The sequence below is a fragment of the Salmo salar genome, chromosome ssa20, assembly GCF_905237065.1.
Source record: "Salmo salar chromosome ssa20, Ssal_v3.1, whole genome shotgun sequence".
NCBI lineage: Eukaryota > Metazoa > Chordata > Actinopteri > Salmoniformes > Salmonidae > Salmo > Salmo salar.
Window position 1 is genome coordinate 9,392,863 of NC_059461.1, and position 25,843 is coordinate 9,418,705.

The following is a 25,843-nucleotide window of genomic DNA, read 5'->3' on the forward strand; positions in this document are numbered from 1 at the left end:
TAACGCCGACAACTAACAGAGATATCCAGCTCTACACCATGCATTTTCTCCTTTTGTCTCCATACCCTTCATTCCAACTGACAGATTTCGTCACAGTAAACACACATTTTATGCATTTAGCCCTACACTCTAACAGAATCCACACACAATAGAAGTCCTTTTTAACGATAGGCATATAACAATTAAAAATAAGACGTGAATTGTTATCTTCATGCACATGAAAAGTGCTAAGACATTTTAAATCTGTGTAGCCTATAGTTAAAGCTATAAGTGAGAGTATAAGCATAGGCTAATTGCGATAATTATGTGCCTTTACAGTAACATGGTCAACTAAGTTGTCCAAACTCTTACATATAGTACTTTTGTTGTATTTATTATAAGAAAACATGATTTTATTATTGATCGGCAGGTGAATCGTCAGAAGGTTGAAGAAGTGTGGATTAAACTAACTACCTCAAGGGAAGATGCTACACAGTTTAACGCAATGTAGGCTGCTAAACATCAACCACCATGGATTGTACTACCATCTGGGCACACACTGGTTGAATCAACGTTGTTTCCCATTCATTTCAATTCAATTATGTTGAACCAACGTGGAATAGACGTTGAATTGACGTCTGTGCCCAGGGTGGTAGAATGCACCGGGATGTTAGGCCTATAGAATATTATCACCTGCAAGCATAGGCTAAATGGTGTTAAATAAAAAAATATTGAAGTTGGTATTTATGATTTGGCGTAAGAGAAAAAAATCGTCATCCTCAAGGGACATTCGATGATAATTCTTTAACAGGGACTTTGGGAATCTATATCTTAATACGCGCGCAAGACTTGCCCAACAATGACAGCTGTTCATCAGATAGTAACTTCTTTCCAAGTTTTTTCCCCTCCCACCCCGAGCCGGGTCTCTATCTTGCTTTGTTGTTTTAAAATATGCATGTCTCTCCGGAATGCCAGTCACGAGTCCTAACTTTGTGTCCAACCTCCCACATGAAATTATCCTTTTAAAAGCGGGCTCAATATGTCTCAATCTGCACTGCACTTCATTCTAAGCTTTTGGGTATAGTCTATGGGACAGTGCCCAGAAATATATTAATTAAAGCGAGATGTTGTGTCGAACTTAAATATTTCAGACTTTATGACTGTGAAGAGGAGGAGGCTCAGAGACGCTGAAACAACAACGACTATGATGGTCTGCGAAAAAAAAGTAAGACTTTTGTTTTGATTTTGTCCCTCTTGCACAATGTGTGTGTGCGCGTCTGAGTGAAATGGATAAGCAAGGGGGAGAGGAGAGAGGGAGAGGGAGAGAGCGAGATCGAGAGTGAGAGAAGGGGGAGGGATATGTGAGAAAGGGAGAGGAAAGGATGTGCCTATGCGTATGACTCCGGTTGTCATTTAACAACAAATTAATCAACATGTGGCATTCAAACTCGAGAGCGCTATTTTTCAGTGTATGTAGGAAATAAATCACAGTACCGGAAAAGAAACCCCGGAGATCGGAAAGGAAAGTTTCTTTTGAAATGGAAACCGTGAAACGAGGTAACCGAGTAGAAACAAGGAGGAAAAAGGCTGGTTTTTTGAGAAGAGTGTGATTGTCAGTGGCAAATGTCGTCATTATGGCTAATGGAAATTCGACTTGCAATAACAAGTAGGCTATAAGAATAATATTGTACAGCCTAATGAAATGTGTTTTGAGTCAGTGGAGAGGTAACATGTTGCTTACGGATACTTAAAACTTGAGGTGCTGCCCGAAAAATTCCACAGTGGTGCAAACATAACATCATCACCAGCGTGCTAGCGCCAACTAATTCATTTCATAATCCCTTCAGAAATGTCAGAGTCATGTCAAGTCATCGGGAGATCCACACAACAACATTCATTTAACTACCATGTTAATTTATTCATGTGGATATGCTTTAATAGATATCTCCACAGTGTGATATGCCAATATATGGGAGCAGCAACGCCGGGCTTACATACCTGATAACGTCCTGGCTTTTCAGCTATATTTATCGCTTCTCTTTCTAATACACACCAGATGGTTTGTGACTGTGCCACCGCTGCCAGTGAGCTCCTCAATTTGACTCAGCTGCATTTTGTTGCAATTACACATCACGCTGAGACCAAATTTACTGGTGACCTATTTTTTCAGCATTTTATTTTTTTATTTATTTGTTTAAGTATTTGGCCAACACTGTATAAGGTTTCACTTCAAGGTCAGGATTTTCACATGACCTTCACATGAAGTGAATTTTTCATATGGGAAATGTTGCTTTAAATGCATATGTTGTCTAGCCTAGGCCTGGTAAACACACGTTCAATGGGTGGTGTAATGCACAAGAAAATACATAGCATGTCTTCAAGGTTGACCAAACTGTGTTGATAGGCCACTCACTCAATCAAATATGATGCTTATGAAGCAACTAGCCGTTTGTCTAACTAGTCTGTATCTGTAGGCTTATTGGCTGCGTCTTCAAAATAATACACTATAGGTCTATGTTTTCTGACAAAACAAACAACAAACAAATAATATATATATATATATATATATATATATATATATATATATATATATATATATATATATATATATATATATATTATGTATATAGGCCTATATGCAATGCACTGTAAAGGCCCTAATTTTGGTTAAGGCCAGCTGTCTCCTAGCTGAATCAATCAATTTGTTTAATTTCAACTATGTTTATGAAGAGATGATTAGGCTTATAAGTCTGAACAATAATAGCCATTATGAAAATACATACATTCTGGGACCGTTCCAACGTTACATATATAGGCCATCATAAAAGTATATGTGAAAAAGGGTACATCTGTTTTCCTACTATGAAGTGTGCTAGAATATTTGTATGATCCAGGACTGTCAGAAAATAGTTATCCTTGAACTGCTATACATGTGTGGCGATATAAAAGACAACAGCATATAATTAACATTTTTATTAACCTTACACTGAATTTAGTGAGCATATCTAATAACCTTGCTTGATAATGGGCTCCCATTCGTGGTATACTTAAGCAATAAGGCCCGAGGGGGTGTGATATATGGCCAATATACCACGCTAAGGGCTGTTCTTACGCACAACGCAATGCGAAATGCCTGGATACAGCCCTTAGCAGTGGTATATTGGCCATATACCATAAACCCCGGGTGCCTTATTGCTATTATAAAGGGGTTACTAACTTAATTAAAACAGTAAACAAGTAATTTTGCGTCATACTTTGAGCCAATCAGCATCAAGGAATCAAACTACCCGGTTTATAAAATGTATGTTGGTCTTTATATTGTTACAATTTAGCCTTTGTTTATCTGGTTGGCGCAGAATGGTCTGTTTTCTTGATTGACTGAAACGTTTCATAAAGGGCATTTTTTATCTTATGCCATTGGGAAAGGTCTTGACAGTTGCAGGGTTTCGCAAGGTTGATGCTGCACACACATCACCTCGCTCTCTCTCTCTCGCTCGCTCTCTCTCCCCCTCTCTCTCTCGCTCTCTCTTTATCTCTTTCTCTCTCCAGCCTAGAGGAAAGGCAGACTGTTGATAAATAAATGTATTTTTTTCGATCTTACTCAGCATCATCCATCATATGTGTGTGTCTGTGCAGCAGCATTGGTGCGTCTAAGCAAAGAGAGCCTGCCAATAGCGATGGAACACACTGAAAAACCTCGAGGAAGGATGTAACGCGAGTGTCTTCATGTTAGACAATTACTTCAACATTTACAGGCTAATACACAGTGGCCATTATTATCCAAATGGAATATCCTTTGGCATATAGGCTACTGATAATATAGGCAGGCCTCCCTTTCGAGATAGGCCACCTGCATAAATAATCTTTTAAAATGTCCCAAATCTATTCGCTTTTAACACATATTGTGCTTTGATGATTGTAAAGCATTCGACAGAACGTTTTTCTGCTCGCCTAAAGCGCTTGGACCGCTCCATGGAGAATCTCATCTCGCTATAGCTGTTACCACTTTGCCTAGGCTACATACAGCCGCTGTGATTATAGAAGTGCCTCCTCTCCTTGGTAGAGAAGCAACGCTCCAATCTACCCTCTGTGTTGCCTTAAAGTCCGCGTGATATAGTAAAATACGTGTGCGCGCGCTCCCGTGTGTCTGCCGAGAAAAGGTGTGGAGTCGGTGGGTTAGTGGGAGAGAGGGGTGTAAAGGGAGGGGGTTAACGGAGTGGCCTTTCCTCGATGACTGACACGACCCCTCTCTCTTCTAAGGCCATGCAGAAATAAATGCATCAAATCTGAACGGCAAATGAATTTTGGGGTGGGTATTTCAGAGTACGAAATTCAGAAATTGGAATGTGTCTTTTCTCTGCAATATTGAATTCAGGATGGTTCGAACCACCACCACATTGGCGAGTATTCAATTACTCCAACTACACACGCGCATTCTCAGCTAGTGTGGTATTTATTGGTCCATGGCTACCACCCCTCCTCCTGCTCCTTCCATGCAGCCCCCCCACGTCCAAATTCATTTGCATTCGTTGATGATATCAGTAAAGAATAGCTAGCATTCTAGATGAGGCAGGGTGGGGGAAGGAGGCTTATTTGGATAAAACTGGACGGAGAGTGGACACGGCCCGAAAGGTCAGCCGCCCATTCAAGGTGGCGGGGGGCGGGCGGGCTGGGATTGCCAGAGAGGCTTATTTGAAAGCGGGAGTATTTGAGGCAGGGGAATGAAAAGGAGTGGAGCACAAAGCTCGTCATACTTCAAATACGCCCCGTCACATCTTCACTCTTTCCACTCCACGCGGGGGGGGGGCTACAGAAAAAAATGAAGATGTGGAGGAAAAGAAGCAATACGGGGGTTGGAGCAGGACTTGGAGCAGGACACACTATCCTGAAAATCAATAGGCTAGCGTAACATGCAACATTATTGATTATTTTTAACTATAGCCCATATATTTATCTCGGTAGCCTATTTGGCACACATAGCTGCCTTCTCCTTGGAGAGGCCATGCACGCTCGTGCACGTGTCTACAACAGGTTAATCGCGTTTGTGTTGTTTAGCAGGAAACGACTCTTTAGGTCATTGTTCATATAATAAATAATTGGACTGCATGAAGCCATAAGGGACATATCTGATTTCTGTATGAAATTAATTGACACTTCTCCGGATACTTCTTTATGAGAAGAGGCATACTTTCATCACACTGAGAGGTCGAGAATGTAGAACCCACGCGCACACACACACACACACACACACACACACACACACACACACACACACACACACACACACACACACACACACACACACACACACACACACACACCTGGATTGAGGACCTGGGTTAGAATGTCATAAAAAAAACTCATGATGGGACACTTCTGCAATTACAAAAAGAGAAAAAGAGCAGTTTAAATGCGCAAATGTTTTTATAATTATTATCAATGTGTAGCAGCCTTATATGCATGACACCGACGTCCTCTTGAGTATTTCGTACACCTTACTTTTAAACTAGGATGCTATTTCTTAATGCCCTTGCAATTTGATATTAGCGCCCACATCTCTCGACGGAAATGATGACACATTGTGGTATGTGCAGAAAAAAAGCAGCAGCAACTGATTGTGCTACGTCATAGCCTATTGGCATATATTCATCACCGTAAACATCGACTAAGCCCAAATATTCCACTTGACCATCAGGATATATTGAAAGTAGACTATTAGAGAAAATAATGATTAAAACATCGACTTATATTAACATATTCTGGCATTTATAATATTTCTAATTACGTGAAATATCCTTCCCAAATCAAAAAGTTCCGTCTCTGTAGATATTCGCATGCTTATAAATAGAACTAAGGACACTATAGTCTTTGTCTCCATTTTAGATGACATCTCTGCTGGACTATAAGATTTGATGGCCATAGTAATCATGGTTATTACATAGCCTAATGATTATTAAGAAGGTCTCCGTTATGACGATGATATGTTATTGCTAGGCCTACCACTATATCATTATTAGCAGTGCTAGGACTACATTTAAACTCGTGGTATTATTAGTGATAGTGTTAGGATACGGGAGATCACCTTGGATCGTCATATTTGTTGGTGTTCGAAGTCATGACAGTGGAGATGAAAGATGACATGGAATAGTGAGGGTGGGGACGTGCGAGCCTGTGTTGACTTGTGAGCTTGGTCATTTACACGGGTTCTGTGGTGTAGCCTACTACTCATGCATTCAGTGGCTTGGCGAGGGCGCATGACAACACAGCTCACTGGCCCTCGGTAGCCTATCCCCTCCACAAGCTACATTTAAGACATTTCAATTGATTGGAAACTACATCCGACAGAAGATGTATTGTGTGCTTGTGGTATAGTGGAGTAAAACACCGTTATGGAGCTTGCGGATGTTATTATCGATTTTGTCAAGTTGGTAGTCGCCACCTCTTCCTCAGCCAGTTTGACATACGTTCCTAAACATTTAGCTTGAACACTGATGACAGGATTGGTTTACTTAGGATCTTGACCCTTGGAGGTTCATTCAAATTCGAGCCTCTATAAAAATTGAACATTGCCTTGTTCTAATTAATCGATTCGTTCGTTTATTCATAATTTACGAAAATACACGGACTATTTCAGGGTGGTTTATTGATGTCAAGCATCAATCGTGAGTAGAGAGCAGTACACTGCTGAATGAAGGCAATGCAGGATGCAATGTCTCCGCGGTGCTGCTCTAAGCGGCTTTGTTATGGTGCTCTCGTGCATCAGTGTTCGTGCAGTGCATGGAGGCTGTGTCCGGCTGTTTGGTTCTACTTTTGTTTGCTAGATGGCGCTCTGCGAACTGGGACCCTAAGACCAAGGAACCACACGAAACTCCCTCCCTCTGTCCACGCTCAGCCTCAACCCAGTCCACCGCATTCTCTCTCTGGAGCTTTCCTGAAGCGATTTATACTTTCCGGGGCTGTAAATGATCCTAATTTAATTCCGCTGGTGTGTGTGTGTGTGTATACGAGAGCAAAGTTGTTTTAATTGTTTAATGTGTCAGAGGGGTTTTGTAATATTATCAAATCAGATTGATTAAACACAGCAGCCAAATTAGAGTAGGCTATAAATGCATGTTTTAAAAAAATATATATATAAACAGATAATAAGACATTTGTTTTTCTTATTGTGCATTGCTTCTACAGCCTAAGCCTATTAATCTCATTAGCTTTATCTTACTTTATTTGAAGTCTCCACAAATGTTAGATTGCATGCTCCAAATTCGAATCCTCCAAAATGAATTGTAGGCTTAACATTGTTCCAAATTGAATGCAAATGGGAATTATTTCAACAACTCAAATTCGTGTATAGTGTTAAATGCACTGCTATAGCTAGCATGTATTAACGAGCATTTTTTTTTGTAATAAATATATAAATATAATTTACAACCACATTTTTTTCAACAATGCTTTAAAAAACAAAGCCTAATTCCACGAGACACGGCCATTTCAACACATTGTATCCACCCATATATTCTGTACAATAGCATATGGATTTTTCATGCTGTAATATTTCAACCTTTTGAGAAAAATATAAATATGCACTTTAAAAAAAAAAAAGCGCTTTGCAATTGAGGGGAAGGGTGCATTGTTTTCTGTGAGTGTCCCACTCTCTGTCAAGATATAGCCTACTGCTGCAGTTAAACTTTCACTAAATAGCGTCGTGTCCATGTCTGACGTTGATGAATGTGCTGGAGACTTAGAGAAGCTTTTACAGCTGTATTAAAAGCAGGATCCCAGACCAAGGCACTGGCGATCAGGTGCAGAGGCCGCCACCGCGCTAAATGACAAAGAAACACGTTAGAGAGACCCAAAGAACAGGCATATGTCCTCTTATGAATAAATACTTCCCACATGTAATGTTTATGTTTCTTCTACGGGATTTCATTATTTGTAATAATGACTGACCTATGGTAAGGGAAAATGCGTTTTGTATGCAGTTTCAAACCGCTCATTAATTCACATTTATTTCTAGATTCTATTTCCCCTGTTGGTTTGGATATATAGGATTAAAATGCAATCGCAAAACACGTTTTCAATGGACCGTGTTGATTATGACATTGAACTTTTAGGCACTAGATTAGTCTAATGGGAGTGGGAAACTACGATAATAGTTTCTCTTTGTTTTCATTCACGGCCCAGAAATATTTGATGTCCAACGCCATGCATGAGGCTATGTTGTGCAGGCGTGACAAAGAATGGTGGTCGTTATTGTGAAAGTAATCTTTCAGCAGGGATTGAGCTGTATTGTCCGCTAGTTCACGTCACCCCCTGTTGGATCCTGGGTGGTATCTCACCGCAGGTGTGCGTGTTCTTCGACCCTCCACCTGGAGCAAAAGAGCTGCATCAAAGACCCACATCTAGCACGGCTAGAACTAAGACCCAGAACTTATCTATAGGTGTATTTACATTAGTAGCATGGGCTTGGCCAACACATTAAGAAAGAACGCATTTCAATTACTTTTTGTAGAATGGCCATGGATTCATCCTGCGTTTGAGTGTTTAAATAAGGCTCTCGGTATTTGTTTATCACTACTTAACAAGACATGATCTTACATATGCATATACAATGAAATAGCACACAGATCCCGCAGTCAAAGGGCGGCATAAAGGTGGAATATTGCATATGGCAAAGCTTTTTACCGACCTCAAAGACATTTATCAGAGAATATCAATTCGTTCTCACCGAAATGACACACGCTTCACTTTTTTAAAAATTGTTTCTTTATTTCACAAGGTAAACCCCAAAACTCAGAAGTGCTTTCAATTTTAGAAGAAAAAAAACCCGATACTTTAATTTGGTCAAAGTGAATATGTGTTTTCAGTTATTAGACCACCCAACCAATACGTCTTCTTTCTTCACTCTTTACCTTACTTTTTTAAAAAGCCTAATCGAATTAGCCGCATTTTTAAACGGACATGGGTGGATTTGAGAGTATAAGAGCAGTCAGTTGAACCATTTTCCTCAAATAAGACAGTGAATACATCGGTTTGTCATAGTTTCGTTAAGTAGAAAACAAGATATTTCACCGCCACAGTGGGATTTTAACGAATTAAATTATTTCACTGCTAGCCTGTGATAATAATTTAAAAAAAGGTATGGGATTGAAGACCAAGCACAAAGCTGCCCGCACGCCTGCTTGTTAAGTAGGCATAACTTGCTGTCAGAATAGTTAGCGGTGTTCTGATATGGACGGTGGCTCCAGAGGCTCATCTCTTGGGGTTTTAATTAACAAGCTGTCTCAAAGCTGTAGAGCTCGATCAAACAGCCTCTCTCTCTCCACCAGCAAATCCGCCTTCCGTCAGCGCCTTCGGTTCCCTCTCCAACTATAGACATGAGCCACACCGACTCTCACTTCAACTTTTTCTCACGTGTGCGCCTGACATGGGTGTGGCGGGCTTCAACGTCTTTCTGTATACACATCTGTACATTGTGTGAGCATGAATGTAGACTGTGTGCATGTATGTCTGTATCTATGCATATGCTGTATGTAGGCTACATATAACATGTCACTGAGTCCAGGCATAAGCGACATAAGCGGTCTCTTAGGAAATTTACAAGGTGCAAATTCATTTTTTTTGGTGCATCAGCAGTTTTTCTCATGTTTTGTCAGTCACTGACAGTCACTCAATTAACCATGTCAGCTAACAATTTTTAAATTGGTAAGTTAGTCTAGCCAGTTATCTAAACTAGTAATCATGGCCGACTACCAACCAGCATGCAGGGCATGTGCCCAGGGGCCCAGACCTCCAGACGGCCCCATTGATTTTGTTCGCCACTCTCACTCAGATATCATTAACATGGCATAAGTCATGGCAAAATGTGTAGAATTTCAGGAAATGTGCTTTAAATTGCAAAAATGTATCTCCAACCCATGGAAAAATGTGTAGAACTGCAGAAAACTTGCTTTAAAACTGCAACATTTTCTCTATTCCACATGGCAACCTTTTCAGAAATGCAGGAAATAAACTTTCAAATCTAACATTTTCTCTCTGCTGTCAAGAGGGAGGCCACAAAAAAATGGTTCAGCTAGGGAAAATCTCACTTAGGGCCCCTAAAAGGCAAGAGCCGTGTAACATGTAAATATATGTATATATGGACGGAGTGTGTGTGTGTGTGTGGTATTTTGGCTTGGTAGACTATTTCAATTGACTGATGAGGAACATATTTGAATGCATGACTTTCAGACTTTTAAGGAGAATCTCACCATTCTATAGTGATTATGGCCTCTTTTTCTGTTGCTGATTGATAACATGTTAACATAGTTGGAAAGGCTTTCACATACTGTCTGCATTCAGGCACAATACCCCTTTAAGGACAAGGCATGAGGAAGTGCATGGTTTTCTCAGCAGATACTGTGCCATACTGACAGTAGCGAGAGCATGATTGAGGGGCTGTATGATCAGGTTTGAGGAAGAAAAAAATAACCAATTCCCTCTGTCTTGCGAACTTGGTGTTGGTCCCCCCGTTCCGTCCCAGGCGGGGGTCATTTGATAGCAAGGTCAAGAAAGAGCGTTCTTCACGCACGTTTCTATGAGAGGATAGCTGGATGCTTTCATCAAATTAGAGAGGAGAAGTTTCAAATCGATGCCGCCGTGAGCGTCTGGAGAGAGCCAACAGTTGGAGTTACATGCTTACATGCTTAAGTCCCGTCTGACAGGTCAACGTCTCGGTACCAAAACACACACACCTGATAGCCTACACACCGTGGGCTACTACATCAGCATTGTGTACGCTAGATTGCAACCATTCCAGCAGGTCCGATGTTAATTGCAGTGTTGAATTCTGTATTGTTTCTCATGATTTATTTGAGTATGTGATTGTAATGGACATAAACATGAACCATGAGACATGAAACAATAATATGTAATATACCTATTTTTTGTTGTTGTTTTAAATCCGATTATATTGAAAGCAAGAGGAAATTAGTAATGTTGCATGTTGCACAGATATATAGTTTATTTGGCAAACGTAATAGCAAGCAGCTGATTTAGTCATGTAAAAAATAACAGCCACAAACAACATGTTTTTCATGTCGTTGAGATCAAAGGATGCTCTGTTTATGCTATACGACTCTTTAAAAAAAATCTCATGTATTACATAAATTGCTATTATTCAGATGAAAAATGTTTTAATATAAACAGTAGGCCTCCATTATAGTTTATTATATGCGTTAATTGCAAGATGTTTTCACAAATTAATCTCCACTGCATTTGTTTTTAAATGAACCATAACCTATATCGTTTTTTATATGATTTTGTTATTGGATGGAAGTTATTTTTGAAACAACAAAAACGCAACACATACTAGCTATATTGTCGGCTATTATTAGCCTTGAATTCTTCAACTTTTTGCACTTGTCCCGTCTTTTGAATAAAACCGTCTCATCGAAATAACATCGCTCAAATATGAAACAATATAATCAATGAAGACGTTGTATCGGTATACAACGTTGGCCTATTTAAAACGCACTTTTGATTGTAGACTGCTTCATTTATGATTTTTCAATAGCCATGTAAAATATCACATGATTACTATCCTTAAAGCCTATAGCGACAATTATTCGATTACCAAAAGGAATTATGAACGAACGCAATCAAATTCACTGAACTTTCAAAGTATTTCTGTTGCTTAGTAATAGTGCCCCTACTAACTTTTACCAAGACAATGCGTTTGGAATCAAACTCCGATAGCTTGGTGGATGTCCAAACGAAAATGTGCTTCTGCATAATTGAGGCTATTTGAATGTCTCAGGATGGGTGAGTTGAGAAAGTATCTCAGGTAGCGCAGGTTTCGATGGTAGGAGGGATGACTGTTTATGGAGACGCTGCCAGCCTGTCACTGTTATTCTGACAGGTTTGCTTTAGGGACAAACAGTAGCCTAAAAAAAGTGCAGTTAGCTGCTCTGTTGTTGACTTCACAGGCTGTATTAAAAGTATCCCACCCACCAGAGCGCGCATACACACAACTCCTTTCAGGTGTTCCTCCCGCCATCACAACTCACCCCCTGTCCTGTCAACTATTCCGTCAAAACCCCGCTTTTCATCGTCCCTGCTGACTCAGGTAGCAAACACAATAACGACTTAAGCGCCGACAAGAAGAAAGCTAGTCAACTGGATGGAGAGATTATGGACAGTGGCAGGGAGAGAGAGACGCTTGTCAGACAGGGAGAAAAATGGCTGATAAAGAAACGACATGGGAAAGGAACAAAGTAGACCCATCAAAAAGGGAGAAAGTGAGCGGCATCAAAGAGCGCTCTAGGTGCCTGCAATGCCTTTAATAGCGTCAGTGTAATAAGTACCAAGGAGATTCCAATTGGGCCCAATTTAACCAGGGGGCTATAAACCATGAAATGTACTTAAAAAACACACCTGCCAATCCGGCCAGTTACCCTCCCTCCCCCCAAACACAGCCCCTCTCCACCTTGTTGCCTGTCAGGGTGTTTTAAAGCGAGGCCCTTCTGACGGCCACCTATGCGGCCTAGCTAATTTGAGTTCATTGGTTGGCAATAACTTCATTTAGAGCTTCAGCTTTTTGGGCGTCCGTAATGAGGATGCGCGCTGGAGCCGATGATAACTGTTGGAGAGTAATAACTCGTCTCTTACTCTGGGGGGAATGGCCAACCTGCCCCACTCAGCCTACCGGTTTGTTTAGCCTCGGAGGGCTGCGTCCAGCTGATGAAACGAATATATCCTGTCTGATTTAATATAACGTTGCAATATTTTTTTTTTGTATACGTATAAACCCAAAAGTGATGAACACGGGCCAGTGGGTTTATGGGCCTTCCATCGTCTCTCACATCGATCTCACTCCCCCTCCCATATAGCCATCGATTTGAGGACTTTGAGGATTTTAGGAAGTACCTGAGGTTAAGTCTTGTTCGGGAAGGAGAAGCCTCTTGTTGTGCTTGTGCAAATAGATATAGACTAGCGTCATCTTGTACTGTTAAATGATTGTTGGTTATGAAGTTGAAAAACACCTGCATTTCCCTTTATGTCATCCAAAAAAAGAGAGGAAGTTGATGCATACGTTTGTGGTTTGATTGGACTTCATCATAGCACACAATAATTCAATATATATATATATAAAAATCAGACAAACAGTAAGACCAACGTTTTTTTGTTGGAAGTGGTAAGAAAGTAAGAAAAGAACAATAAGAAAAGCGAATCAATCATATTTGATCACTCTCGAAAAAACTTTTCAAAATATGATATCGCTTGCTATAGGCGATAAGACCTCAAATGAAGCCCTTTCATGTTGAAAAAAAGGTTCCATTGGATTTCAATATAGAGCCTTTAGGGTTCCATACATGAAGTATGCGATAGAACCCTTTTTGGTTCTATAAAAACGCTTTTTTTTCTTCTAAGAGTATATATAATTCATTCCCTTATAGCACACAAAACTGAATAACTAGTAGGCGTACATTTTCGTTTGACGTGTCGATACCATCTTATTAGTATTGTTGATTATCATAGGTAATCATCGCTATTATTCTTTCCAATGCGTGTATTCATGTTATTACCATGTTACTACTATACCTAAACTAACTGGAAATCATTGCTATTGTAATAGTTAGGCTAACTACTCAACAACACATTCTGTTCACTAATAATTATGTCGGTAAACGAAATAAATGGCACAATGTCCTCAAGAAGACATAATAATAATAATAATAATAATAATAATAATAATAATAATAATCGAAAATGCCAGGGCATGGTTAAACAAATACCCTTATTGCGTTTAAGATTAATAGCAGGTTCATATCCGTTTAGTGTGTTGTCTATAACTGACAGATTCGTTTCAAGTGATATTAAACTATACTGAACTATGAAAACTCTTACAAGTTTTGCCTCGTACATGTTTTGCCCGGTACATGTTGTGCTTCTTACATGTTTTTCAAACAAACTACATCTGCCCCTTACTTGCATATCTAATGAATATGGCATTTAAATAATACAAATAAGCAAACTCATTAAATATTATAATAGGCCTAATGTTTTAGGCAATTGAATTGTTGTTAATGTTTCAATGTTTATTTTTTTTCACTTTGCATTAGACTATTAGCCTGTAAAACCTAAATATAACTCATCCATATTGCAGCAGTATACATTTTTTCAACTCTGTTAGATCAAACATAGGTTGTACCTTTCAGACAACCTTGTTAAATGGTAACTGCCTTTTATCAATAATACATTCATAAAATTAACTATTAACTTAAGTTATGTAGTAAAATGTTGCCCATTTAATTTCCTACATAATTGCCTGTTAACAGTGCATTTGATTGGAGTGGATGTTTCTAACGTAGAATTGTAGCATGTGAATTTTGTATTCCAAGTCAATTGGTTCAGAAATCCTTCGAGTCATTTTTGACAGAGTGAAGTTGGTTGAAGGAACAACATTCCCTCTTATCTGCTCGTTAATTTCTTCCTTATTTCACAAGACGAACGGTGCAGTTGAAATAGGTTGTGCAAAAACTCCTGCACAACTATAATACTGAATTTCACACATGATTTAACACAACTTTACATCACAACGCATAAGAATAGCCCAGTACAGGCCCACTTCAAAACGTCACATTGACTGTCATTCATTTATCATATCGAAATGAGCCATTTCCTCCAATGGGCCGTTGGTGGGCTCTTAAGCACTAAACTCGTTTATTCTTTACTTTACTTAGTCCCTATACTCGAATAATATACAGAGCCAGCACGTCATTTGTAGGAAAGTATAATCTTTAAACTCGATGCCCATTCTTCAAATGTATTCCATTTCAGAGGCGGGCTTTTACTAGTGGAGTCTTTACGACCCGAGACTATCAGAGGGGGTGTAATTGAGGGGGCGGTAAGGGTAGGCTATAGAGTAGCGGCCGCCTGAAAGCTAGGCTACTAATAAAGCCAAATGGACTGCACACCGTAAAACGGCTCTGCCTGCCAACAGCTGGACACAATAGGTGTATTATAGGCCAGGCTCATCCAAACACACCGCACACAGAGGCTATATAGTGACTATGGTTATGTCACATTGTCAGATTATCAGACAGGTGAGGCCCAATTAATCGGAACGTGAAGCCACTGTCCGTGTGTGGCTGTTTGTCACAGGGATGTGTAAGTATGGCTATGTTTGACCAAGGATTCTTGAGAACCGGCCTCTTGAATTTTGGGAGATCTAGTTTAGGCCTACTTCCCTACTTCACGTCCATGTAGCCAGGACTATACCACCTGCCTGGCTTTCTCTCAGCTGGATAGAAACACCTGTCGATGTTTTGAACAGCCAGATCGGGAACAAGGTCTACATTGTATCTAATGAGAAGTACCCTCTCGCATAGACAACGTGCCACTTCCTGCGCCAAGTAAAACAATAATTGGGTTTCTTAACTGTTAATAACACGTTGTTTGTGCGGTAAGATGCATGTTAAGGAGGGATCTTACTGATTCCCTTGAGTCTGATGTCTTTGGTCTCCAGTATAACTCTTTGACTGGGCTAGTTCTGTTTCAGTGCACAAAGAGCGTTGCTGGGTAGAGAGCGTTAGTGATTGAAGTGAGGTGGCTTCCACCGGATTCATGGTTTGGTCAGTCAATGAATATGTAATGACGACGTTACATTCGAACCCAATACCGGGTAGTGCTTTCTTGGGTAGACCTATTTTGCATGGAAAATACACAGTATACTCTGGGGGAAAAATAAGAGGAAAGAGGGGGGGGGAGAACAAACTTGAATACACCTCAAGTTTAAGCTACACATTCCTCTTCCGTCAATAGATGAAAAACGATTTGCTCTCCGACTTAGAGAGAGAGAGAGAGATACACTCTTGAATGGATGTTAAGATAGTTTTTTAGTAAGCTATACACGATAAAACATTGATTGTTGCAGTTTGTTGACCCGTACAATTTGGGGGTTAGTTTTCTCTTCATAGCGGAGCATATAATTATGCAAATAGAGATCCGACAGTGATCTGGTGGAGTGCTCAAGGGGCTGGTGAGGGTGACGTTCCAACTTGGCTTAATGCTGCCTAGTCCTTCTTTGGAAATAGTTCATATTTAGCAGTGCTGGGGAGCATGGGAGGGGATGATGACAGTAAGCGGGACAATATGAGTCTCCTGAAAATGTATAATATCATTTTGGGATCCCATTGCCATCGACATGAGACCATGCAGGCGTTTGAAGTTTCAAGAGCGAAGACGTTCTAGTAGCCTACGCGAGGGAATGATCATGTGGTCATGAATACGTAGGCCTAGGCCTGCATACTTCAACATAATTAAACAGGAGTGGAAACTGGAATTCAATTTAATGTTGTTAAGTGTGACATGACTGATACAAAATTACGCAAGTAGTGTAGGCGGATATATCTGACGCTTGCTAATCAGAGTTTTGTTAAACTTGTCCCCCGTTTTCAAATGCATCTTCCTTATGGTGAATAGAAATACTGTAACACGGGGCTAAATCGATTTAAACGATTTAAACGCTCTATTTGAGCACTGGTGGGAAACTCTAGCGCCTGACAATAGAAACAAATATTTGAAAAGTTTTAAGACTATCATGTTATTGCGTGACAACCCTCGCCTATACTTGCGTATTGAATTTGAGTGTGTTAAGACATTTTACGTGTCAGAGAAGTGAGACCAACTCTCAATGATGGGTGATTGAATGTGGTTTATTTGTATTTTTATGAGGGACCTGACTTGGTGTGAGGGATCTCAGCTGGTTCCACCCGCTCGCACTTGTTGTTCGACGGTTAATGGAAAGATTTCTAAAGATTTATTGAGGGGGCGTTTAATGACCTTATCGGGTTTCACCACGTGAAAACAAATGATCCTGTAAAACGCGCTGGCATACAGCTCTCTTTGCCAAGATGAATCGCCATTTGAGGAGTTTTAATTGATATTTAACCGTCTTCATCTTTCTTTCTTTTTTTAAGCAAGTTTAACCGGTTGTAACTGGAGATGGTAGAGCATATTTTTATCCGCTGGACGTGCAGGCCAATAAACCGTATGCAGTCTAAAACTTGAAACCAAAAAGCTTAACTTAATATGGATAAGGCGTGTTTTTTTTTTGCAGTTCTATCTGCGCTCTTTGAAGCAGGACCCGATTAAAGAGAACTGTTAGGCCTAATACTAAAACAAATCATTAAACTTGATTTAAGAAGGCATTTAACTTTGGTTAACACTAGTCCAATTGTTGAGGACTGGGCTCCTCTGTCTTGAGTGATGGCTCGTCTTCCTCGGTAATGTTTCATAGCTGTTATGTGAGATGATGACTCCGATCCCTTTTCTCAAGAAGCTCAACAGCCCCGCGCACTTTGCAGCGAAGGCGCGTCAGGCTCTAGATGGGTACCAAGAACCTTCTCTCAACTTTTTCCTCAGCGTTACACCTTCTATCCTTTTCCCTCTTGAGTAAGCCTGCCCCTATGACCTGGATAGCATAGCATGTTATGTGTGGTAAAGCAAACTATCCTATCGTTGAACTATGTAGACCTGATCTATGGGTTACTGCTCCGATGCCTTATGTTTGTTTCTAAATTAATTTCTAACAATAGCCTAAATGAAGAACAAATACTGCAGGCTAATTGATTAACCGCGGCAGGCGTATTAGAATAAGCAGGGGCCTATATACAACAAGCTCTCACAGTCTCACGTCAGAAGTAGACATTCATCCATGTTTCTCCAACATTACATTTTGAAGTTGATCCACATGTCAAATGTCCAAGTGTTTAAGGTTAAGTTAGGTATTAACTCAGATATCTTAAGGTTAGGCATTAACTCTGAATGGTTAAGGTAATGATTAAGGTTTGGGATAGGCTTTAAAAAAAAAAAAAAAACGTTCTATCGCTGTCAGTGGCAACCTTTGCAACCGACACCTACTTGAAGATAAGTGCTCACTGTTGCCCCTAGTGACCAGTTTCCACGTCATCTCCCGATGACCTCAGACGTGGGTGGACATCTAATAGTGACTTGTACCACCAGTGACCTGGCTGCTATATACATAGAAATTAGGCTATTTGAAACAAATACCCATATGCCATAAGTTGGTTGTAAACTCCATAAACACTACCACTTCTTAATTCAATTTCAGCAACTGACAGAAATATTTTAAAACATGGGAATGGTGCATGGGAAACACATGATTGAAGGGATAGTTGCAGGAAAAATGCTAATATTGGTACCATGACTTGAATGGGATTTGAGACAGAAGTGCTAAAACGTTAGCATTTGGAAACAATGCCAGGGAAACTAAACCGAAGCATGGATGGCTGTCATACCTTGTCCATAGACTGCTTACAGGGCAAGGAAACTAATGTGTCATTTTGTAATTTGGGTAAACTCTCTTTAAGGTGGATGATTGGAGTTTACTTAACATAACACAATGGACATTTTAATACACAACAGCCAGAATGTATCTGATTAGAGAATTATTTGAACAAAAACGTTTTTCAAATGCTATATTTAAAGGGAAACTTCACAATTTTTCAACTTCATATTGATCTCCAGCACCACCCCAACATCAACATATGTGAAAATGGTGCATTTCTATGTTTTGTAGTAAAAACAATTGAGGAAGTGTTTCCAATGACATCAGTGTGCATCTTGTGATTTTGACCAATTGTGAGATGACATTGCCTACTACTTGTCTACTAATTGTCTCCTAATTGGGTGATGTCATTGGAAACATCTTTATCGTTTTTACTACAAAACACAAAAACATGCCATTTTCACATATGTTGATGTTGTGGGGTGGTGCTGGAGATGATCAATATGAATTTGAAAAATGGTGAAGTTTCCCTTTCGTCAAATCACAAAGCACGAATGTCCTTAGATAACTTCTTTGATCAATAAAACACACAAACAATCTGAAAGAATAATATATTCAAGAGTATTTGTTAAAATTAGTCACAATTTACATATCAACTGTGCTTTAGATTTGGCTGCACTCTACTTTTGATCCATTCACATATGGCTTGTTGGTCTTTTGGTCGATCTAACAATTTGGTGCCTTCTGAGTACTGTAACTTGGTGACACAAAAAAAAACTTTTATTTGACCTAATTTTAACATTCTGTCATAAAGAGCACATGTTCAACTGAATGAAAAACACATTTTTTTTTTACCCATCGCAAGAGCAAATATCAAAAATATATAACTATATTAAGTGCATCTTAAGTGTCAAATAAAGTAACAGGGTTGATGACTTCTTAAATCAGTCATGAATCAATCCCCATGTGATAGGGGAATGGAGTCTTGTATACAAAAGGGAGGGGCAATTTTATGCAAGCTTCACAAAAATGTTTTAATTGTTAAAACATTTCTATCTATGGGTAACAGGGCTGATGTCTTATGCTCAATTTCCCACCACCAAACCCCAGAAAACGGTCAAAAATAGAACCAGCTCACCTGCTTTTATACTAGGATTTGACAATTACATGTTCAATGTCTCTTTTGACATTAGAAATCAGATGAATTGAATGTTCCATGTGGTCTATATTAAAGGACACTTGATTTAACATAACAGGCTTTTAAAATTCAATATCTGTGACACAATTTCTACATACAATATCAAAGGGATGCAAAAGGCACTCATTTTGTGGAACGAGCCCTTTATTACAAATATCGGCGAACAGAGTGTGTTGTTTATTCCTGAGGCAGCAATATACACATAATGAAGTAAAATAGCAACTGTTTATTCCTTCATGCAAAGGGAACACACATGAACAACAGTATCCTGAAATTAAACTTCTCCACCAGTCCACATATTCCCAAATCAAACAACAAGTTAACTTCATGAGTGACATCCAAAGAGACATTAATACAATTAGATGAAAATTACAACAGCGCGCACACTGCTTCCCTCATTACTGACAAAAGCAATGATGTGTTTAATAACCTACAAAAGCCTCAAAATATCACCCAGTGGCTGTTATTTACACAGAATTAAAAAAAGAAAGAAAAGTATAATATATACCAATACATTTCTTAACACTCCTTATAAATACCTCGCCTGAAGCCGTGGAAAGGTAAAGCATGTCTGGATAGACAGTGGCTGTGTTGGGAGGTGTATTCATGTATCACTGGCTTGCTGTCTCCTGATGATACTAATATCTGGGAATATTAGAAGGATATTCCATTCATCTTTACGTGATTTCTAATTTACACGCCGTGGATGAAAAAAAAAAAATCTTGTTTATGTCCCAGATTGAGATTATGCGAGGCTGACCCATGCTGGGCTCTCCTCTTTGTCACTTTTACGTTTGCCCTCGAAGGCAAGTGTTCGGAAAATACATTTCTCCCGACATCTGAAGACACATCATCTAGGCTTAGGATGATATTGAAATCTTGGATTTCCCGAACACGTGCAAGGGGATGTATTGAAGTATGACTGTGTTACTGACTTCTTGTTTCTGTTAAAATGAGATATCTCTAAAACTAATTTTGATGCTGGGCTTTAAGTGATTTAAAATCTGCTCCGTTTCTTGAATTCTCATATCTATCACAGGTTAAGGTTGTTTTATTTGTTTCTTCAAATTAAATCATCTGGGGACATCAATTTCATGGATATCAAACAGAAAAAAAGGGAACAGTAAAAAAACAAAACACATTTTTACAAATTAAAAATCATAGACAATCTACCTCAAGTCAACATTTATGACTCTGGGACATCATTTGGCCCGATACAAAATCGAATTAGAGTGCATAAAAATCCAACTAAACATTGAGCGAAAGTAAGATACAAAACAAAACACCACCAGTATATCAGCTGTCATAAACGTTGCAGTGCAACTCTCCAAAGTACGATCGTATAAATAGGACCACATTTGACAGAAAATGTAATTATCGTTTTAATAAGTGTGTGTGTGTGTGTGTGTGTGTGTTGTGTGTCTGTGTGTGTGTGTTTGTTTGGAGATGGTAAGGGAAAGGGATGAACATTACAAGGGAGCCATAAAAACAACACACTCACTTTACATTAAAATGATCTCATGTTAATGGAGAATGTTTACTCTAGTTAAAACCATCGTTATGTGGTAACAGTAGGAGGTTGGGTTGAGGGAGGGAGCTATGCCAAGTGTATGAGTGGTGTGGGTTGAGGAGGACTGTGTGGGTGGGGGCGGGCTCTAGGACCTCGGGGAGTGATGGGGAGGGCTGCCGGGGTATTAGCTCAGTTCAGGGCGATGTCAGGACAATTAGAGGTATACCACGGCGCACTGTGCACAGCGCCTGTCAGACTTAATCTCAGCCACTGCAACCACTGCTCCGTGGCCCGGACCACAGCCGAGCCACAGCCCACGGGAAACGCAAACACTCAGCCCATATTGTTTTGACAGTTGCGCTCATCTAGAAATAATGCAAAACGCTATTGCAATGTATACACCACCACCCTGCACTCTGCCGGTAAAACAATACATGTGCCAAGCCGGGAGATAAATTCAGCCAGAAGAGAGAGAGAGAGAGAGATCACACATAGATGAGGGAGGAAGGAGGGAAAGATGGAGAGGGAAGACGGAGAGGATTTGGCACCCCCCCCCCTCTGTGTTTCCCTCCTGTTGGTGTAGTTCTATAAGTCGTTGTGGTTGTGGTCATGGTCGGGTTTGGTTCTGTGGGAGCTGCGCGTGGTGACCGTGTTGGAGGTCTCCTCCTCCCCAGACTGTAAAGCCTCACTGAAGAACTGGAAAATGGAGTTGAAACTCCTCCACGACGTCAGCTCGTGTCGCTCTGTACCTGCACAACACACGCACGCACGCACACACACACGCACGCACACACATAGCACAAAGAGACAGTGTTAACTTAACAGTCCACTGTGTGACCATAGAGAGGACAATCAAATAATGAAAACTAACATACACCATACAGTTACATCACACCCGCCTAATGGGTTACAGATAAAGCATTTTGTTAACAGAGCATGTAAATCCCCTCCTCTACACCTGGATAGCTTATTGTGTGTCCACTTTCAAGCAAAATGCTTATAGGACATTACATCCATTCCAACCTTTGACCTAGCAGTCCAACGGGATAGTCTTAATATTTGATCCAACTTGATTCATGATCGTGCACACCCGATACCCTCCTGTGTCTGTCTTTTAATTGAATGTGAGTTATGCACAATGGATGCACTAAGCGAAACCAGTGGACCGTTATTCATTCATCCTCAGAGCTGCTTGAGAGAGGAAGCGGTGAGAAGGCACTAAGGCAGCCAGCGTATCAGGTGGTCTGGGTTTCCCCTCCCTTCTCCAGGTGAGCTGGTTCCCATGTTGGGGTCACAGGGAGCCTGAAATCTGGTACACACGCCTCAGGTTCCTCTCGGGCTCTCCGAGGTCCGAGGTCAGGGGATCGCCGCGTCGCTCTGAAAGCTGCCACACAACACCTCCGCCACGGTGCGACGACAGCACACCAATGCAGCTGCTCCACCACCAGCTCCTCGCCAATCATTTACAACCAATGGCTTATGGCTTAGTTCCCTACTGGCTGGCGGCTAGGCTGCTTAGCCACATGCTGTACCGTACCGTGTTGAGAAGTAGTAACCAGAGGCCATCCCAGGGAAAACGGGTCAGAGTGATACAATGGTGTTCTATCCCCTGATATCACAGATACACAGGGAGAACTAGTCATAGCAGGGTATAGTGCTAGTTCTTCCACTGTATTAGCCCTCGAATAGACTCCTAGACCATTAGGTTTATGTACCTGTTACCAATACAGCCTCACACTATCAGTTAATGAGGCCATTGTTGCTTTGTTGATGGGTCAAGGCACCAGTTAAGTGAGAGCCCTCTCCTCCTCTCGTCCCGTTCTCTCCTCTCCTCTACATGCAGCAGGCTGGAGGGACACAATTAAAAAGCACCTTTAAGGCCCTCTCCAAATAGTGTCCTTTGATGGCTGCTGTATTGACCCCATGTTTATTAGATTGACCCCCTGGCTGGCTGTGATAATGGAGGGGATGGAGGTGGAGGGGGTGGCCAAGGCTGGGATGGTCTATGGGGCGGTCAATCAACTGGACTCTACATGGTTTACCAGGCTAGCCTATGATCGCTGCCTCAGGTCAGATTGACTAGCCTGGCAATCAAGTGAGTCAATAACCCCCAGACAGACTAACAGTGTTTCTACCTGTGTAGGGCTCAACGCAACAACACACTCCCCTGGAAAACAAAGACACAGGCCTGCTCGCATCTATCATTGATATCCAATTTGAAGCACAGGGATCTCTCCTCCTCCGCTCTTTTCCTCCTCATCCCTCCCTCCTCATCCCTCCATTAACTGTTTTTATACCTTTCCTTTTTCTTTCCGCAGGAGCGAACGAAGCCAAGGCTCTCCCATTTTCACCTCAAACCTGAGCTGAACTCCGGAATGCCGCGAACTGTTACACCCTATCCCAGCGCCGGGGTCAGTGGGAGTGCGTCTCCTTTTCGATATGCAGACGGACCGGGACCCTCCGTTCGACCTCCGTATAAGCTCCCCCTTGTCTGCGGAAGGAGCGGCCTCCGGATGTCGTCAGTAATGTGTTCTGAGCGCTGATTTAGAGGGAACCCACCGGCCAGGCTTCTCTCAGAGTTAGCCTGACCGCTGGACTACCTGGGTGAGGAGTACGAGAGGGGGAGGATAGGTATCTCACTCACGCTACAAATCACATTTATATCCTTAAAAGATGTGGAGATCGATTAAATGCCACGGTGTCGTGTGGAAAGTGAATTCTGTCCTATAAAACAGTCTGTGAGGGGACTCGCCTTTTCCCTCCCTCCCCCAGTTTCGGTTGTCGTCTCTTACGTAAAAGTTAATTGAGCCACTGATTTTAGTGCTCAGGTCACAGGGGCTCGAAATATACTGGTGGAAACTGCTCAACCTCTCCAAGATTCATTTGTTTCTTTATATTTTACATGACTATTCTGGTTTCATTGTGAAAAAGCAAAAAGTGTTTGTATTATTTGTACTTTTTACCCCCCAATTTTGTGATATCCAATTGGTAGTTACAGTCTTGTCCCATTGCTGCAACTCCCCTACGGACTCGGGAGAGACGAAGGTCGTTAACCTGGAAGCCAGCCGTACAAATGTGTTGGAGGAAACACCGGCCAACTGGTGACCAAAGTCTGCTTGCATTAGGAGTCGCTAGAGCGCGATGGGACAAGGAAATACTGGCCGCCCTCCCCTCCCCTAACCCGGACGACGCTAGGCTAATTGTGCAACGCTTCATGGGTCTCCCGGTCACGGACGGCTGTGACACAGCCTGGGATCGAACACAGGGCTGTAGTGACGCCTCAAGTACTGCGATGCAGTGCCTTAGACCGCTGCGCCACTCGGGTGGCCCTCAAAATAAAATGTTGCCCAGAGGCTCACTTTTTTATACTTCTTGAGATGTGCTGTTTTCATAATGCTGGGCATACATTAATATACTGTGCATTTGGAAAGTATTCAGACCCCTTGACTTTTTCCACATTTTGTTACATTACAGCCTTAATCTAAAGTTGAATAAATCGTTTTTTCCCCCTTATCAATCTACACACAAAACCCCATAGTGACAAAGCAAAAACTGGTTTTTTTGAAATTTTGGCAAATATATAAAAACTGAAATATTACATTTACATAAGTATTCAGACCCTTTACTCAGTACTTTGTTGAAGCACTTTTGGCAGCGATTACAGCCTGGAGTCTTCTTGGGTATGAAACTACAAACTTGGCACACCTGTATTTGGGGATTTTCTCCCATTCTTTTCTGCAGATTCTGTCAAGCTCTGTCAGGTTGGATGGGTAGCGTCGCAACACAGCTATTTTAAGGTATCTCCAGAAATGTTCGATCGGGTTAAAGTCCGGGCTCTGGCTGGACCACTCAAGGACATTCAGAGTCTTGTCCCGAAGCCACTCATGCGTTGTATTGGCTGTGTGCTTAGGGTCGTTGTCCTGTTGGAAGGTGAACCTTCACAGTCTGAGGAACGGAGCGCTCTGGATTAGGTTTTCATCAAGGATCTCTCTGTACTTTGCTGCGTTCATCATTCCCTCGATCCTGACTAGTTTCCTAATCCCTGCCGCTGAAAAACATCCCCACTGCCACCACCATGCTTCACCTTAGGGATGGTGCCAGAATTCATGAGTTCAATCTTGGTTTCATCAGACCAGAGAATCTTGTTTCTCATGGTCTGAGAGTCCTTTAGGTGCCTTTTGACAAACTCCAAGCGGGCTGTTGTGCCTTTTACTGAGGAGTCGCTTCCATCTGGCCACTCTACCATAAAGATCTGATTGGTGGAGTGCTGCATAGATGGTTGTCCTTCTGGAAGGTGCTCCTGTATCCACAGAGGAATACTGGAGATCGGGTTCTCTGTCACCTCCCTGACCAAGGCCCTTCTCCCCCGATTGCTCAGTTTCGAAGGGCGGCCAGATCTAGGAAGAGTCTTAGTGGTTCCAAACATCTTCCACTTAAGAATGAATGAGGCCACTGTGTTCTTGGGGTCCTTTAATGCTGCTGAAATGTGTTGGTATCCCTTCCCCAGACCTGTGCCTCAACACAATCCTGTCTCGGAGCTCTAAGGACAATTCCTTCCACCTCATGGTTTTTGTTCTGACATGAACTGTCAACTGTGGGAGCTTATATAGACAGGTGTGCGCCTTTCCAAATCATGTCCAATCCATTGAATTTACCACAGGTGGACTACAATCAAGTTGTAGAAACATCTCAAGGATGATCGATGGAAATAGGATGCACTATCTTTTTAAAATGTTTAATAAACGAGCAAACATTTCTAAAAACCTGTTTTTGCTTCGTCATTATGGGGTATTATGTAGATTGATGAGGATTTACATTTTTTTTTAATACATTTTAGAATAAGGCTGTAACGTAATTAAATATGGAAAGG

The 25,843-nt window shown here is 41.1% G+C and overlaps 1 protein-coding gene and 1 long non-coding RNA gene across 8 annotated transcripts in view; one reads left to right on the forward strand and one right to left on the reverse strand.

Annotated features, from left to right (window-relative positions):
• Positions 1-963: 963 nt before the first annotated feature.
• Positions 964-24,341, forward strand: LOC106580149 (uncharacterized). Its single transcript, XR_001322815.2, has 2 exons — positions 964-1,204; positions 23,292-24,341. It is a non-coding gene; the product is annotated as an uncharacterized lncRNA (long non-coding RNA).
• The window catches only part of LOC106580148 (cotranscriptional regulator FAM172A homolog), a 199,266-nt gene continuing 193,092 nt past the window's right edge, over positions 19,670-25,843 (reverse strand). For 4 of the 7 annotated variants that reach the window (XM_014160887.2, XM_014160885.2, XM_014160886.2 and 1 more), the window contains exon 11: positions 19,670-21,722. In XM_014160887.2, coding sequence (XP_014016362.1) covers positions 21,559-21,722 — 164 coding nt within the window. In that variant the 3' untranslated portion in view covers positions 19,670-21,558. The remainder of the gene's footprint in view (positions 21,723-25,843) is intronic. The other 3 variants (XM_014160890.2, XM_014160888.2, XM_045704313.1) reach the window with 3 other exon arrangements.